The 17458-nt window shown below is 36.6% G+C and overlaps 1 protein-coding gene across 1 annotated transcript; it reads right to left on the bottom strand.

The window, feature by feature from the left end:
• Positions 1-1953: 1953 nt before the first annotated feature.
• LOC104897515 (hypothetical protein) lies at positions 1954-10194 on the bottom strand. The gene is made up of 10 exons (XM_010684400.4): positions 9822-10194; positions 8126-8298; positions 6782-6940; positions 6540-6689; positions 5730-5873; positions 5086-5242; positions 4305-4477; positions 3919-3974; positions 3071-3173; positions 1954-2468 (listed from the first exon to the last, which is right to left on the bottom strand). Exons 1-10 carry the CDS (start codon positions 10036-10038, stop codon positions 2379-2381), a joined length of 1422 nt encoding a protein of 473 aa, XP_010682702.2. The 5' UTR covers positions 10039-10194; the 3' UTR covers positions 1954-2378.
• Between the last annotated feature and the right edge of the window lie 7264 nt (positions 10195-17458).

Here is a 17458-nt window from a genome sequence, read left to right as displayed (position 1 = left end):
TGAACCCGGTGCACACTAGTGTGCACCCGATCCATATCACGTGAGTTTAGGATAGTGTATATTGATATGATATAGTGTATGTTAAAATGATATAGTGTATGTTAAACTGATATAGTGTACCTATGTATAATATAGTATATCCATTTTTGATATAGTGTATCTATTTTTGATATAGTGTATGTTTCTGTAATGCGTTTAAGTAAATATTTTCCTATAAGATATAGTGTACCTAGTTATGATATAGTGTATGTAGTTATGATATAGTGTATCTATTTTTGATATAGTGTACCTATGTATCATATAATGTATCTATTTTTTATATAGTATATTTATTCTTGATATAGTGTATAAGTGAGTACTTCTTAACCGGTCACGTGCCTGGGCCTAGTCCACACTATTTTTAGTGTGAACCGGGTCCATGCAAGACGGATTGTATCACTTGATATACTATTAAATCTTAATTTCTATTAATAGGTCATGGGATCGATTCAAGACGTCATTATATTATTTTCAAAAAATATGATGACCAGTCTATTGTTGGTTAATTACACATGCGATAAAATTCTAGTGCAAGAGAAAAGGTTCCACATGGCACATAAAAGCACACATGGATTAAATTATATCTGCAATTAAGGAATTTGTGCTATGAATAATAATTTTACTTACCTTTTAATGGGCGTTGCCCTCTGACCTTTTAACTTCATCTCCATATTCGTATTCTCGAATAACAACCATAAGATTTACTTGGCATCGACAATAATTTATAATGCTACCCTATTCATTACGAAGTAGAAGACTCTAACGTTTGTGGTTAATTTCAAAAGAGGAAATGGAGCAAGGGAATGATTGCAAAAAAACCTTTCACATAAGAAAAAAACTTTACTGCTGAAAGTAGGAATTAGTTGCCACATTACTAATTCCAACACATATTTATAATTTTGTGCAATGGATCATTAAAAGATGTTAGATCAGATGGTGAGTCTTTGAAAATCCTTACATGAGATCACGGGTTTGAGCTCAAGCTTCAGCATATATATTTGTATTGATACTGTCAAACACACCTTAATATATATTTGTATAGATGTATTCAATTTTGTGTTTCTTTGATACTTTTGTTTGAAACAAGTTGTTCATTTTCTTTTTCTTTTAAACAAATTCAAAAGGCGATAAATGTTCTTTAGAATGGTGTGAAACAATAAATGGGTTTCCATGTTTTAGAGAAGTAGGGTATTTTGAAGAGTTTGTGTAGAAATCAAGAATAATTTAGTCTAAATAAATTGACAAAAAAAAAAAAACAGACACAACATTAATACCGAGAAAAGAATGTGAGTATTATATTATAGAACGAAGAAAGTAGTATACGATAATATATTGGGTGGCAATTTTGTAATAAACTCAAAATAATGTATTATCATTTTTATTAGGAAATTAAGTCAGCCCAAGAGCTAACCCCGACAAGGCTACTAGCCTGTAGGAAACACCAACACATTGGCTAGTAAGGCATGCATAGCGTGCTAAGGAATACCCCAGCGTAATACTGAGGGTAAGGATTGACTAGAGGTACTATTCGCCTCTCATAAATTAAACTTATTTAATAAAACCAAAAGGAAAAACACTAAATAATAAATATTATACTTATAAAAAGTTTTGGTTACTTATTTTGATGCTTGACAGTAGAGCCTCCATAGTGCTCCGGGAGCACTTAAAACTAAGTGTTATTTCTCAATTTTTTTGTACATTTTATTTTTGGATATTTTATATTTTGCTCATTTGGGCAAAAATATGTCACAAATTTGTAAAAATATGCTTCGGAGTTCGGAGCACATGATTCTAGGTGCTGCCTAAAGCACCTAAGAATTTGCAAGTTTACCGCTCTTGTTAGTTACTTCCTCTGGTCCTCAATAAATGAGTTACTTCCCTTCTACGAAAATATCATAATAAATAACACCAAGATTGAAATGACAAAAAATTTCATTTTTATTACAAATATACCATATACTCCACAATAGCATATCAAGTACATTTTCGTGATAAAACTCAATCTTGACTAAACTAAATTTATTATAAAGAAAAGAAAAACACAATTGGGGAGATTAGAGATCCCACTTTACAATGGGCAAGAATCGAATCCTTCAAAGGTAAAGGGAGGACCTTATAAGTAATTGAAAGTAGAAGACAATAAAAGTAAAACAACACAAATCTTCAGTCTTATAACAAAATATAAAAAGAAAATGAAAAGAAAGATTCATAAAGTTGTCATTGATATTGAAAGATATGTAGTATGAAAACTTCTTATCAAGCCCACGCTAAAAGTAAACCATCATTAGATAAGGCAATAACCAAAGACGGCAAAACAGATAAGATAAGATAAGATCAGATCAAATCATTTGCATTCTCTTTGGAATACTAATGCCAGCCCTCTCCAAAAGTTCTTTTGAAACTCTGTTTGCTAGTAAGATAATTTGTTCCTGTAATAAGTGGAATAATTGGTTTTAACATATAATCCTTTCATGAATAATGTGATCAAATATCATTAAACAACTTCATCATCTACTATCTCTGGTAAAAACTTTAGGCATGAAATTAATTTCCGAGGTCAAGCGCCATATTCTCATCTAATTGAACTGAACTGATATGATTTTTAGTGGGACTAGTTTTTATTCTTATTTCTGCTATATGCAGTTTCTGATTTGTGTTTGATTAAAATTATTTCTTCTTGATTTTAACTGATACTAGCAATAACAGTTGGGGGTCTAGCTTTAAGGTAAACTGGATTCATTTAGAGCTCCACCATAGTAGATACATTACATCATTTATTATAAGATGATTTTCCATGTAAAAAGTTCATTTATAAGAGAAAAATGCAAATCACAATGTGATCAAAGACTTAGAAGTTCACATGCTCAGTTTTGTTAAAAAAAGGTCACATGCTCAGAAACTCAAGGTTGCATCTCTTTGTGATTTGTACTTGTTCAATCTACTAGATTCAATCAACACAATTACACAAGTACCCACCGAGTCGCGAAGATAACAGACAACAGACCAGGAGGGAAAAAAGAGCTGAAAATACCTCATCCACATTTACAATCTTCTTGTCTTTCATGATCCACTTTCCGTTGCAGATGACAGACACTATATTTTCCGTTCGCATGCTGTACACAAGGCTAGATATGCTGCAGAATGCAGATAACAAACAAAATTTTCAATTTTTAGTGGAGTGAAAGGAAAATTACTCAAAGTCTCAATCATCTTAGTCTGCAGCCTTCTTCCACCAGAACTATGTAAAGAATAATGTATGTGGTGCGGGGGGAGGAGTTGATTATGATCTCTAGATAAGGTATAGCAGAGCTCAGAGTAATAGAACTTCCACTATTTTAAGTGTTCATCATTAATAAGCACTGATGCTAGTCACCTACAGCTATTCTTCTGGAAGATATTCGTCATAAATAAACACACAAGTCAGTAAAATTGCTGCATTAGCCATTAGGAGTTGTTTATCTTGAATACAGCTAATACTTTGGAGTTTAGGATACATCAGTATTTTCAGTAAAACATAATATAATAGCAAATCATGATAAATGGGTCAAATACAAACTGTTCGGGTTCAATTCAGGTCAGAATCAGGTTCTCTCAAAAGCTTCAGACCATGTTATCAAGATGGGGCTGGTTATAGTCTCAGATCGCCAGCTCTGGGCCACCAGTGCTACTAAGTTAGCTGTTTATGTATTGATCAACAAATACTCTAAAGCCTACTCTAAGTCCAGGATTTTAAAGACTACGACCTTCAAGTAGATATTGCACATACTATCATCACTCAAAGAAGACAATATAATTGAAAAGACAGATAAGTTGATAGAGATAAATATAGACTAAAGTTGATTATCTATTTGTAGAAAAATTATAAAGAATTTTCTTTACCAGTCATGAACTGGAGCCATGGTCCAAGAACAAGGATTGATAATGACAATGTCAGCCTACAAAACATTAAAATAAATTAATATTAACAGCTCCGGAAAAAGAAGAAACATGTACTATGTAAACTACTTCAAACGACATAGACCAACGAACGAGTACTAGATGGACACTGCAAAATATGGTTATATGATCGTTCTTCTCCTTCCACTATTATAACATATTATGACTCCTCAATCGTGGCCCCACTCCCAAGTGAAAGTGAGAAAGAATGACACAGAGAGAGACAGGGTAATGGCAAAAAATATGTAGTTGCAATTCAATCTCCAAGAATATACACCCTCAGCAGATGAAGGGGTACAGGATAGAAGCAACAAAGCCGTGAAACTAACCTTCTTTCCAACTTCAAGTGACCCTATTTCATTGTCCCATAGCACGGTCTTAGCACCATCAATGGTCGCCATTCTCAGAACCAGTTCAGCAGAGAGAGCTGTAGGATCAGTTGTCCCAGTCACATAAACTTCATGTCCTTTATTTATCAGCGAAGCTAGGTACATTTCATCAACTACACAGGAAGAATAAAAATATTATTTGTGGCCATAGATATAATGAAAATTCATTTTCATCACCATACAGGAATCAAAGAAAATTAAAAAAGATAGCTCCAATCATCAACTTGACAAAGAACAATTAGATTCAATAGCCACAAGTTATATAACTTACAAAGCTTCCCGTTCTTAATTCCTTTGCTCTGAAATTAAACTCTACTTTCAAATTAAAGACACACTTGACTATATATTCCTGAACAATTCACCATCAAAAGCAATTCTTAAAAGACTATGTCATTTAGTGTGAGCTTGATATTAGGTGGTAGTTTCATCTTTGTAAATCATACTACTAGAAAATTGTACACTTCTTTTACTGGATTAGAGTACTGAAATAATTCCAACTCCTGGCCTTCAAGAACCACCATTTTCCTCACCACTCCTTCCCGACAGAGCCAGCTAAATGAAGATGCAGCTAGGTACTGAGCAGTCAATGTAAAGCAGTGAGTTCTTAATACTCAACACCATTAGTCAACTTGGAATAGCTTAAGGTCAACCTTTAATCATAAAGCAGCTGAAGAAAATAATTAAACTATAGAGTTGAACTGTAGTAATCTAATATACATACCAATGCTCATCCTATTATTTGAAGGTGCGCCATCTGTTCCTAGCGAGACACAAACTCCAGCATTAATCATTTTCCTTACAGGTGCAAATCCGAGCATCCGCATTGCTGCAGCTGGACAATGAGAGACTTTTACCCCAGCCCTTGAGAGATAACCAATCTGCTAGGGGAACAACAAATGGTAGTCGCATATTATTTGATATGGAAGGGACCCCGTAAATAAGAAGCACGAGGATCCAATTTGCTGCCAACAGGTGAGGAGTTTATCCCTAATTTCAAGCTCTCATTTAAACAGATCTACCACAAATCTATATGAATTGTCCTGAAGCGGTCCTCTCCAAACCATATGAGACACGAATAATCAAAAAAAGCTACTCCACTGTACAAGTAAATGCAAAGCACCAGTTGAGCAGCAGTAACACGGCCTACAAACTTGAGTTGGATGAGACTTAGTAACAAGTTGAATTCAATAAATTCAGCTTTCAAGCAGCGGCATAACAAGTTGTCCAAGCAATTCCAAACAGCTTCAGCAGCAATCATGATATCCATAATAGGAACTGTATATACCTCACTAAGCCCATGTCCCTCAAACTAGTATTTGCAGAGTAGAGAGAAAAAAAGAAAAGAGAAGTCATCGGTACAATTACCTCAGCATCATTAACCCAAACACTGTGAGCTGCCAGTAGATTACTTTGGAGGAAATTAATCTTCTCCAAAAATGTCACTGTTCCATGATCAACTTTTCGTGTGTCCACGACAACTTGATTCTCATATGAAACCTCTGCAATATGCTATTAAGCACATATATGGATACATCAGGAAGATCATAGTATATGGTAGTATAAGGCAGACAAGTCATAGAGAAGCTGCCTTCACTAAAATATGGATATCAAACTAGTAGAGCTATGACCATTCAAGATTCAACAAAATTATAATCTACTCCTAAATTTAGAAGAGGGGTACAGGGTACTTATCTAGAAAAATCATATTCTAATTAAAGATAATAGAGAAGGGGAAATGGGAAGGAAATCAGAACTATGAATCATCCAATGCATCAGAAGCATGCGTGCACTAGAACAGTTAACAATAATTTTATCACAAGATTAGATATGAGATACAACATAAAGCACCCAACACTAACATATGAGGCCAAATCAATGACCTAAAACTCTCGTCAGTCAAAGAATCAAAATTCAGTCAAACTGCAAACAGTACATAGCTAACCAAGAGAAGCACTATATTTAAGAAAAACACTTGCAAACAATGTGCACTAAGTATTTACATGCAAAAGTTGTAATTTATACAATTGGAAATACCAATTCATGTTAAGAAATTATCAGTTTGGAAAATAAAAATAATTTGGATATAATAGAAAACAGGACTAACCAATTAGGCAAAAGTTTGACGATTAAGAGAAGAGGAAAAGGCAAAGAGCTGAATGAGTATTGGTGTATTACCATGTGAATTCCAGTTTTCAATTCCTTAGCCAGGTCCCTGGTCTCCAAGAGCAAGCGATCAGTCGAGTTCATAATCTGCCGAATCCCAAGCCATATTCTAATCCGACCGTCAGCAGTATCATTGTGCTTCTCATGAAGTTCTTTCTGAGACTGAGACCTTAAAAGTTAAATCATATACATCGACTTTGGTGAACCTTCTGCCAGGATAGTCTACCTCGAATTCAGCTCTAATAGGCACCCACCTGAATACATTGATCAGTGTTCTGAGTGCTCCATGAAGCTGGAAGACCCTCACCAGCATCCATAATAGATTTTGTTAAACATGCACGTAAGCCAAGTAAGTCTACTGCCCTAGCCATTTCAGATACGTGCTGGCCCCCTGCTTCCGCAAAACAAGTCACCTAATTACAGAAAATAATCAGACCACCCCTCTCCAATTTTGCACTACGAGAATGGGGAAAAAAATTCAGACAATAAAAAAATTAATTTGACCCCCAAGGATTACAGTTAGTTTATCAAAAAGACTTCGTAGTCCAGAATTCAAAAGCTACCTAAGACTCTGATGTTGATTTTGAAGCCAAGTTTTCTCATTTTGTAATCAAGCACTCTTTTCTCAAGGAAAAATTGCTATGGAGATCAGAGCTACACTCGTGTGACATGCTCGTACCAGCCACTTTTCAGCTCTTAAGGTTGCTTTGTTTGTTTTGTTTCTGATAGTTTGTTGAAAAGTTTGATACTTCCTTAATTTTGGCACGCAAAGAGAGCTGTATGCTTTATAGTAGTTTTAATTATCTTTGAGCAATTATTCATGAAAATATAAAATTCTTGCTCAATCTCTCTTGGATTTCTACTTATCAGCAAAATTCGAGAATTTCCAACTTAGGAAGTCCTCCTATGCTATTGCTACGACTGAATATGCGTCTAATATATTGTGATGATGGTCAGATCATAGGGGAGTCTGTAAGTACCTCTCCTATAATTGAAGTTAAGCATTGTGTACACCCCCCCCCCCCTTCCCCAAATATACCCAATGTCAGGAGCCTCGTTTTATACATTTGGCTAAAGGTAGATGATGTGTTCATTCCATTCAATAAAATAGTCGTTACATTACTTGATCAGATTTAAAACACAATATCACAGTTACAAACAGCGAGTTTCACTTAATTACAAAATCGACACGACTCTTACTTCTAAAAAAGGGGGCAATTAGTGCGACAACATATTAAATCTATTAAAAGGCATCACAGCACGTCATATCATTATCAAATACTACCTCCATTCCATAATACATGCAGTATTTGCTTTTTCACGGACTCCATCACGCTTCTTTGGAGATTAATATCTCTAATTAAGTATAAGTAATTGTAAAAATTATTAAATGTTGATATTTGGAATTATCGGATTGAGACAAATTTAACATCTCACTTGATTATCTTTTTTCTGACATAATGGTGAGACAAAGATAGTTAAAGTTGGTTGATAATAGTGCTTAAATAAAAAAATGTTGCATGTATTGTGAAACGGAGGTACTAAATTCAACGAAAGGCGGAAAATAGGATTAAAGTTTATCATAGTATAGACTTAACCCCGGAGTGAATGAGCTCAATTCCACAAAGCAAAGTAGAAATGAAGGAATCTTCCTCAGTCATATGAGACTCATAAGGCCAAATTCGATGGTGCAACCAAGTGATCAAATCAACATCATCCGCAATCCCCCTTCCCAGTTGCTGTGAAGTATGAACATGTGTATTCACAAAACCTACATTCATCATTGTTAACAAATCAAAAAGCCTAAAATTAATGCTCAACTAAATAGTATTCCATCCGCCCCATTTTATAGTTTCCGTATTTCATTTTCGGTGTCCCAATATGTTGTTTCCAATTCTCTTTGCATTTTTTTAGCATTACTTTTTACTCTCTCCACATTTTCACATGGATTTTTGAACGCATCATTTAATGTTCCTCAACTCTCATTAATTGAATATAACAAAAAAAAAAAAAAATCTCTCTCCTCTCTTCACATGTCCACAATCCACCCATATAATGTTCTCATTCTTTTTCAATTTTTTTTATGATAATAATTAAAAAAACAACTCCCAACACAAGTATACTAGTTGTATGTGCACGCGATGCGTGCGTCGACAATCTTATGCAGTTACATATAAATGGACATGTTTTTTTTTAATCTAAAGTTATTTTGATAGTGATGTAAATTATTGAGGTTTTTTGTAGATCTTATTATCTTTTTAGATTAAAGGTGAATGATGTTTAACTGTTCAATACCATCACTGTAAAATTTGGTAGATGATTTAATAATTTTCTTTTCAGCGACTTTCGTATAATTCTTTAACAATTATAGATGTTAATAAACCATATTGTTTGAGCTTTGTAAATATGAAATATTATGTTATCACAATATGTTGCTAACTTTTTTTGGTTGAAGATTCTAATTGATTTCGTGAATTAATTGTGCCAATCTAGTTTGTCAAGTTATTAATGATATTGCATATTCCATTTTGACCTACTCATATGACAAGTTTCATTGATTATCATTTTTCAATTTTTTTTAAAAAGAAAAACTTTAATGATTAGAGGGTATTTTTCAAAAGATGACACCACACCTCCTCCCTTAGCTTATATAATAGAGATAATAATAATTGTTTCCTTAATTTTCGTGCTCAAAATAAAACATGAACTACTTTTTTATTCTCTCTCCTCTTTTCACATGTCCACAACTCACCCCTATAATATTCTTATTCTTTTTTTTTATGACAATAATTAAAAATTCCAACTCTCAATACAAATACATAATAATTATTGTTTCCTTAATTCTCGTGCCCAAAATAAAACGTGAACTAATGAAGTAGAGGGAATAGATGAATAGTAGTACTCCATCTGTCCCAAAATATAGTTTCCATTTTCATTTTGGGTGTCCCAAAATATAGTTTCCATTTCCATATTTACTTTCACATTTTTCCGTAATTTGTCTAGAAAAACTGTGTCCTATCATTTATTTGCTTTTTGAATTTTTTTTTTTTTTTTATTTATTCAACCAAAATGTTAGAATTAATGCTCTTTCACCAATTATACTTCATTCTCTCTCCTAAAATCATCTTTTCTCATACAACATATATTTAAATAAACAAAAAATCTTTATTATCCCTTCTATATTCTACTTGCATAAATTACCGTGAAAAAAGGAAATGAGAACTATATTTTGGGAAAGAGGGAGTATAAAATAAATTTTTGACAAAGTCAACGGAGAGAGATAAAGCAACTGACCAGGGAGGATAAATTTGCCTTGAAGATTGTGGAGAGAGACGGAGGATGGATTGTGGTTTTTGAGGATGTCGTCCGATTTTCCGATGGCGGTGATTTTATCGGCTTCGATAACGATGGCGCCATTTTCGAAAACTCGGAGCTCGGAATCCATGGTTATGATCATCGCGTTGTGGAGGATGGTGATCTGTGAGGAGCTGCTGCTGTTACTGGACTCCATTGTTGAACCTTCTTTTTTTTTCACAGGATTCCTATGGTTTTGGAGCTTTTCAGCAGCACTGAGTCACTCACTAGTCACTAGTTGACTAGCAGTCTCGTTGTACGGGTGAAATACTGAAATGTAACCCCTGACCACGGGGAAGTGTTGATTACCAACAACAGACGTACGGGCTTCGCTATTAGAGTTTTAGACCATTTTTACAATTTTGACTAGTCAAAAAGTATGGGAATGTTCGGCAATTAGAGTTTTGGAGTAAAATGAGAGTTTTAACTAGTCAAAAAATTTAAAAGGAGTGTTTGGTAAAAGAGAATTTTAGTAAGAGTTTTGGAATAAAAACTCTCAAAATGAAAAGATCCTAATATGAGTTTTTTCTTAGAGGATTAAGTAAAAATATGTTGAATAATTTTTTTGCCTCTAATAATAATACTACACATATGTATTAAAATGTCTATATATATCATTTTACACAAACAAATGACAATGATCTTTTAGCAATCGGTTAATTGTTACCAAACACATTATAGAGACAATTGTCAAATCTATTGAACAAAAAGTTAAAACTCTAATAGCTAAACTCAAAACTATATTTGCCAAACAGGGTCATCATTTGGTATCAATATTTCTTATGATTGGTACTGATTCTCACTATTATGCTTTGCATTTTGTTCTTCCCAAGTGAAAAGCACTAACGAAAGCCCGATATTAATAGGGATATCAATGGACGGGTCAAGTAGGACACCTGTCATATTCCCGCCCAGCTGGAACAGAAATGGGTTTAGGTCTGGTAGGAATGGGATTAGAGATGGGATGAAAATCGTATCTGCAATGAACGGTGGTATAGTTGTTTACCTGCCCCATCCCTGCCCACACTAGTAGAATAAAGGCTACTTGTTGCGGTTAAAAAGTGCCCTATTGTTGCGGATTAGGGCGCGCAGCAATAGGTATTAATAATATTGCTGCGGTTTAAAACCGCAGCAATATCGACAAATATTGCTGCGGTTTTTAGGTCAAACCGCAGCAATATATTCATTTTATATCAGATTTAGAAAGCATATTGCTGCGGTTTTGGGCGGGAACCGCAGCAATATTGTTATTTTTCTATTTTTTCTTTTCTTTTTGCGTGTTATATTGCTGCGTATAGGTAAAACCGCAGCAATATCACCGCAGCAAATAGCATTTATTCTACTAGTGCCACCCCGCCGTATCCCTGTAACGCTTCTATCTCATACCACCTATTTATTGAAAACATATCATATATATAGTATATTATAAAAACTCATTTTATATTATTATATTACGGTTTTTTCACCATATACCCCTGACAATTTTTTTTTTTGCACCGTATACCCTTTCAAGTTTCCAAATTCATCATATACCCCTCGCTTTTCGAAAAATACATCCAGTTACCTTTAATGACTAACGGCGTTAAACTCCGTTAGTCATTAACCCCTAATCACCCTCTAATCCTACTTAACTAACCTTAACCCTAACCCTAATACCCTCTCCCTAATACCCTAACCCTAACCCCATCCCCCACCCCCATCCCCACCACCATCCCCAACCCCAACCCCACCCCTGCAGTCCCCATCCCCACCACCCCTGAAGCCCCTCCTCCGCCACCCACAGCGCCGCAACTCCCTCCCCTCTATGCCGCCCGCAACACCGCAAACGCCACCACAACCCCCTCCACCTTCTAACACCCCACAACACCGAAAAAGTCTCCCTCACAAACTCGCGCAACCCCCCCTCCCCTGCAAAATTTCGCAACTCCCTCCCCGCAGCGAGGATGGTGCGACATTTTTTCAGTGAGGTGCGAGGATGGTGCGAGGTTTTAGAGGTTTTCGGGTGGTGCGAACGATTTTTGGGGTGGTGTGAAGGGTTTTCGGGTGGTGCGAACGGTTTCTGGGGTGGTGCGAACGGTTTCTGGGGTGGTGCGAACGGTTTCCGGGTGGTGCGAACGGTTTCTGGGGTGGTGCGAACGGTTTCTGGGTGGTGCGAACGGTTTCTGGGGTGGTGTAACATTCTCAAGGTGGTGCAAGGGTAGTGCGAGTATTTTTAGGGGGTGGTGGTGGGTGGGCTTCGAAAAACTGAGTGGTGGGGTTCACAATGCAAAAATCCGGGGGTGGGGGTCACAGGTGCAAAATTTCGGTGGGGTGGGGGTGGGGGTCACAGTATTTTGCAAAATGTAAATGCGATTTACCTTATCAATCTTTATTTGTTCATTTTTTTCACCAAATACCCCTAACAATTTTTTTTATTGAACATATACCCCAATTTTTTTTCGAATTCACCATATACCCCTTACTTTCTAAAAAAATGCATCCAAATGCCCTTAATGACTAATAACGGTTAACTCCATTAGTTATTAACGTTAATTAACCCAAAAAAACGTAATTAATTATAAGAAAATCCTAATTCAACCCAATTAACCCTAAGTCAACCCAACTCACTCGATCTCTCCCTAGCCCACCCCAACCTACCATCCCCTACCACCACAGCCCCACCAGGCCCCTACCCTACACCCCTACGCAGACCCTCTCCCCCAGCAGCCCCCACGCAGACCCTCTCCCCCAGCAGCCCCCACGCAGACCTTCCCCCTCTATCACTCTCGACAGCGAACCCAACCCCAGCCCCATCGCCATTATTGTTGAAGAAAATCCAAGTCATCGAGCGATTGAGTTCGGGGAAAGGGTGGGGGGGCTTGAGATTTGCAATTTTGCGACGCGGGAGGGGGAGCCACTGAGTTCAAGGGGTGGGGGGGACTCGTGATTCGAAGGGGTGGGGGATGAGGGGGATTCAGGCTCGGGTGGTGGAAATGAGACACGACTGTGAGGGAGGGGGAGGGGAAGGGGGCTGGTAGGGAAGGGGGAGGCTGGTGGGGCTGGGGGTGGGTTAGGGAGAGAGTTGGGTTGACTCGGGGTTAATTTGTTTGACTTAGGATTTTTTAGAATTAATTATGTTTTTTTATCATTAATTAACGTCAATGATTAACAGAGTTAATCGCCTTTAGTCATTAAAGGCATTTGGTTGTATTTTTTAGATAGTTAGGGGTATATGGTGAACTCGAAAAAAAGTTGGGGTATTTGGTGAAAAAATCTTATTTTTTTTTAAATATATTATGATATGAAGTAGTTATTTGACAATTGATAGAATAGTTGTAGGTATGGAGTGGATACGATGTGGTATGAAGTGGGCATGGGTACCCATGTAGGTGGTGGGGCAGGGATGAGTTTTAATACATAACCGTTGGGACGGGGTTAGGGACGCAAATTTTATATGGGTGCGGTGTAGAGGGACCATCCTCCACACCTGTCCTTCCCTGCCCAATCGTCATCCCTACTGATACTATATGAATAATAACACAACCGAATGAAGGTCGACTTGTTATTTTTATATATCTCTATTACATAAGGGAAGGGTTGAGCTATAGTGTCTCCGAATGAAGAGACTATTTTACCCCCCTTGCCTTTCTAAATTACAAATTTACTTACAAACCAAAAGGGGACTTCAAACAAAAATACCGAAAATAAAATTATTACAATCACTCACAAGTCAACTAAAATCATAGAATTGCTTAATTTACGTTATACAAATCACTCAAATGAGGAAACTTTACGAAAACTAAAAATATTCAATTACAAACTACAACCAATGAACCAATACACTACAACGTCAATACATATTCACAAGAACATTCACAAAAATTTGACTTGAAATCAAGTTGTCCACTTTCTTCACAATTTATGAAGTAGTGTACTTAATTTAAAAATCAACTAATAAATTATAATGTTAGAAATCATAAATAAATTTAATAAAATTTCTATTTTGTTCATAGAATTTAACTTTTAAAGTAAAAAAAAATATTGACGAGAGACTTAAGTGAAAGAGACTAAACCAAACAAAATTTTGCAACTAAAAACAACTTATATTTAGTATGTCTAACGTTCAAATTTTGACTTTTAACGATGTCGAAGAAAACCGAGTTTCTGTGTCGAAAAAAATCCAAGCACGCATCGCGTGCAAAAAATGCTAGTATATATAACTAAAAGACGACATTTCATATCAAATAAGAAGGATCATGATATCCCGCTGAGTTTGGTACAACTTACATATGATAGTACTAACAACCAAGACTTAGGTCCAACAAAAACAAAACTCAGTGTTTACGTCCCTATTCCAAATTCCATCACCCAAAAAACCCAAAATAAAGCCCAATATAGGCCAGCTTGTTATTGCATTGTTTGTTGTGAGTTTGTGACATTTGCTATTGCCTTTTGTCCCCATAAGCTAGTGTACAGAAGCCGTGAAAAGTTCCTTGACGGCTGAAGAGTTTTATGCAGTGAGAAAGTGAGATTTATGTTGTTGCCATTATAGTGAGCATGAGAATGAAGTTAAGATTGGTAGCCTTGAAGAATGACGGCTCCATCTGAGTTGTATTATGTTGTGATGTAATTACATGGCAACCTAGCTGCCTTTATATACTAGGAAACTTTAAGGGCAACATCCCTAGGAAGATACATCACATGATCCTATGTAAGGAAAAAATACATTAGACACCTAAGCAATTTATCATGTGACTTGCACATGATTAATATTAAACCCTTTTACACTCCGTCTCAAGATGTGAGTGAGGAGGAGCTGAAGCTTTCACTTCCATCTTGCTGAGAAGTCTATTGTATTGGCTCACCGGAAGTGCCTTGGTGAGAACATCTGCAAGCTGCTCCTGGGAAGGAACATATGAGGTCTGTATGATGCCTTGCCTCACTTTTTCTCGAATGAAATGACAGTCTATTTCGATGTGTTTGGTTCTTTCATGAATGACAAGATTAGCTGCAATGGAGAGAGCTACTTGATTGTCACACTTAAGAGCAGCTGCTTGGAGTTTCTTTAGTCCCAAGTCCTTGAGAAGAGAAAGGAGCCATGACACTTCACATGTGGTGAGAGCCATGGCTCTATACTCAGCTTCAACTGAAGACCTTGCCACTACAGTCTGCTTCTTGCTTTTCCAGGCAATGGGAGATGTGCCTAGCAGTATACAATAGCCTGTAGTAGATCTTCTAGAGAAGGGGCAATAGGCCCAATCTTAGTCACAATAGGCAGTAAGTTTGGTTGCTGCATTACTTGCCAAAAGAATACCTTGTTCAGGAGAATTTTTTTATGTATCTTAAACTCTTCTTGCTGCTTGCATATGTATAGAGGTTGGAGCTTACATGAACTGACTCAATAGTTGGACTGAAAAATTGATATCAGGCCTAGAAATGGTAAGATAAATCAATTGTTCCACTAACCTCCTGTAAGGATCAGGATTAGAGAAAGGAGTTCCCTTTTGAGGTTCTAGCTTCATGTATGTGTCAAGAGGAAGCTTGAGTGACTTCCGTTTGTCAACACCATGCTCTTTAAGAAGATCAAGTGCATATTTTCTTTGATAGATAAATATGCCTTGAGTTGATCTTGTGAATTCCATGCCTAGAAAGTAGCTTAAATCTCCAAGGTCTTTCATATGAAACTGAGTGCTTAGCAACTGTTTTAGCCTTGCTATTTCTTTAGCACAATTACCAGTGATCAAATCATCTACATAAATGAGTATAGCTGTGAATGTGCCATCTCCCTCTTGAATAAACATAGAATGATCAGCTTGAGACTGTACAAATCCAAATGAAATCAAGACAGTAGAAGGTTTTGTGAACCACTGCATGGGTGCTTGTTTCAACCCATACAAGGCCTTTTTTAATTTGCACACTGGAGTATCAAACTCCCTTTGTCTCCTAGAGCTTTCAAGTTCACTATAACCCAAAGGAATATGCATATAGGTGTCTTCTTTCAAATCTCCATGCAAAAAAGCATTTTGCACATCCAATTGATAAGTGTGCCATTGATACATTGCAGCCATTGCTAGCAAGGCCCTGATTGCGCTCATTTTAGCTACAGGTGCATACGTGAGAGTGTATTCAATGCCCTTTTTCTTATTGCAGCCTTGTATGACAAGTCTTGCCTTCTTTCTTTCAACAGAACCATCTGCTTTGTATTTGGTTTTATATACCCACCTGCATCCAATAGCTTTTCTACCAGGTGGAAGAGCAGTAATCTCCCATGTTTCATTTTCAACTAAGGCTTGTATCTCCTTGTTCATAGCCTCTACCTAACCTGGGTGAGTAGCAGCCTCATAATATGACTTAGGCTCTGCTGTTTCAATTATTTTTCCCACCATGTTAGCGAAGTGCTCACTGACACTTGTTGTTGCAGCTGGTGTAGCTTCACTCACTGACTCTGCAGTGTTGTGTGAATGAGAGGTAACATACTCATTCATCTAGGCCGGTGTCTTAGAAATCCTGCTGGACTTTCTTACAGGTAAAGGTTCAGGAGAAGATGTATGAACAGGTGTGACATTTTGTGGCTCAGGTTCAGTGAATGTGTTTGGGTTTTCAATGGTTTGGTCAAGAAAGGTGTCTTCAACTACAAGTTGTGAGGGCAGTTGAATAGGTACAGGGTTCATAAGGTTTTTGTAGGTATTATTTAGCATGGGAAATACATGTTCATAGAGCTTTACATCCCTAGACACAAATTGTTTCTTGTCAAGCAAACTTTCAAGCTTATAGCCTTTTGTGTTGCTGGGTAGCATAGGAACAAGCAAGGTACTGCTCTTGCTTTGAACTTATCCTTTTCTCTATCAGGATTGTAGGCCATAGCTAGGCAACCAAAAGATCTCAGGTCATGATAGTTGCAAGCTTTGTGAAACATCACTTCATATGGTGTTCTGTTGTTAATCACAGATGAAGACAATCTGTTTATAAGGTAGGCTGCAATCCAAATCTCAAAGCCTTGATCATTTCAAGCAGATGTCTATGCTTCCTCTCCACAATCCCATTCTGTTGAGGCCTACCAACACAGCTTGTCTGATGGATTATACCTCTTTCAGTGAACATAGAGATGCACTCTTGGTCTTTGAATTCTAGAGTATTATCTGATCTAACTATTCTCACACTTATGTCAAATTGATTCTTTGCATAAACACATAAAGTTTTAATAGTTACAAATGAATCAGACTTGTTCTTTAACAGACGAACCCAAGTTGCTCTAGTAAAGTCATCAACTATAGTCAAGAAAAATCTGTATTTTCCTATGTAGGGAACCTTATATGGTCCCCATATATCAATGTGAATTAGGTCAAAGGATCCTGCCACTTTGGTCTCACTTAAGGGGTATAGCTGTTTTGTAAGCTTGGCCATAGGACAAGATATGCAAATGTCACTCTCAGGTTTCTCAAAACGACCTTTCAAACAGGGAATATATTTGAGTTTGCTAAAGGGAGCATGCCCTAATCTAACATGCCACAAGGAGTAATTAAGAAATTCTGCACTACAAATTTCAGATCATTACAAATATTGTCATTAAAAACCTTGTTAGCAACACAACATCCATC

This window comes from Beta vulgaris, chromosome 6 (assembly GCF_026745355.1).
Source record: "Beta vulgaris subsp. vulgaris cultivar EL10 chromosome 6, EL10.2, whole genome shotgun sequence".
In the NCBI taxonomy this organism is placed as follows: domain Eukaryota; kingdom Viridiplantae; phylum Streptophyta; class Magnoliopsida; order Caryophyllales; family Amaranthaceae; genus Beta; species Beta vulgaris.
Note: the sequence above shows the minus strand (reverse complement) of the source record. Positions and strands in the feature narration are given on the sequence as shown.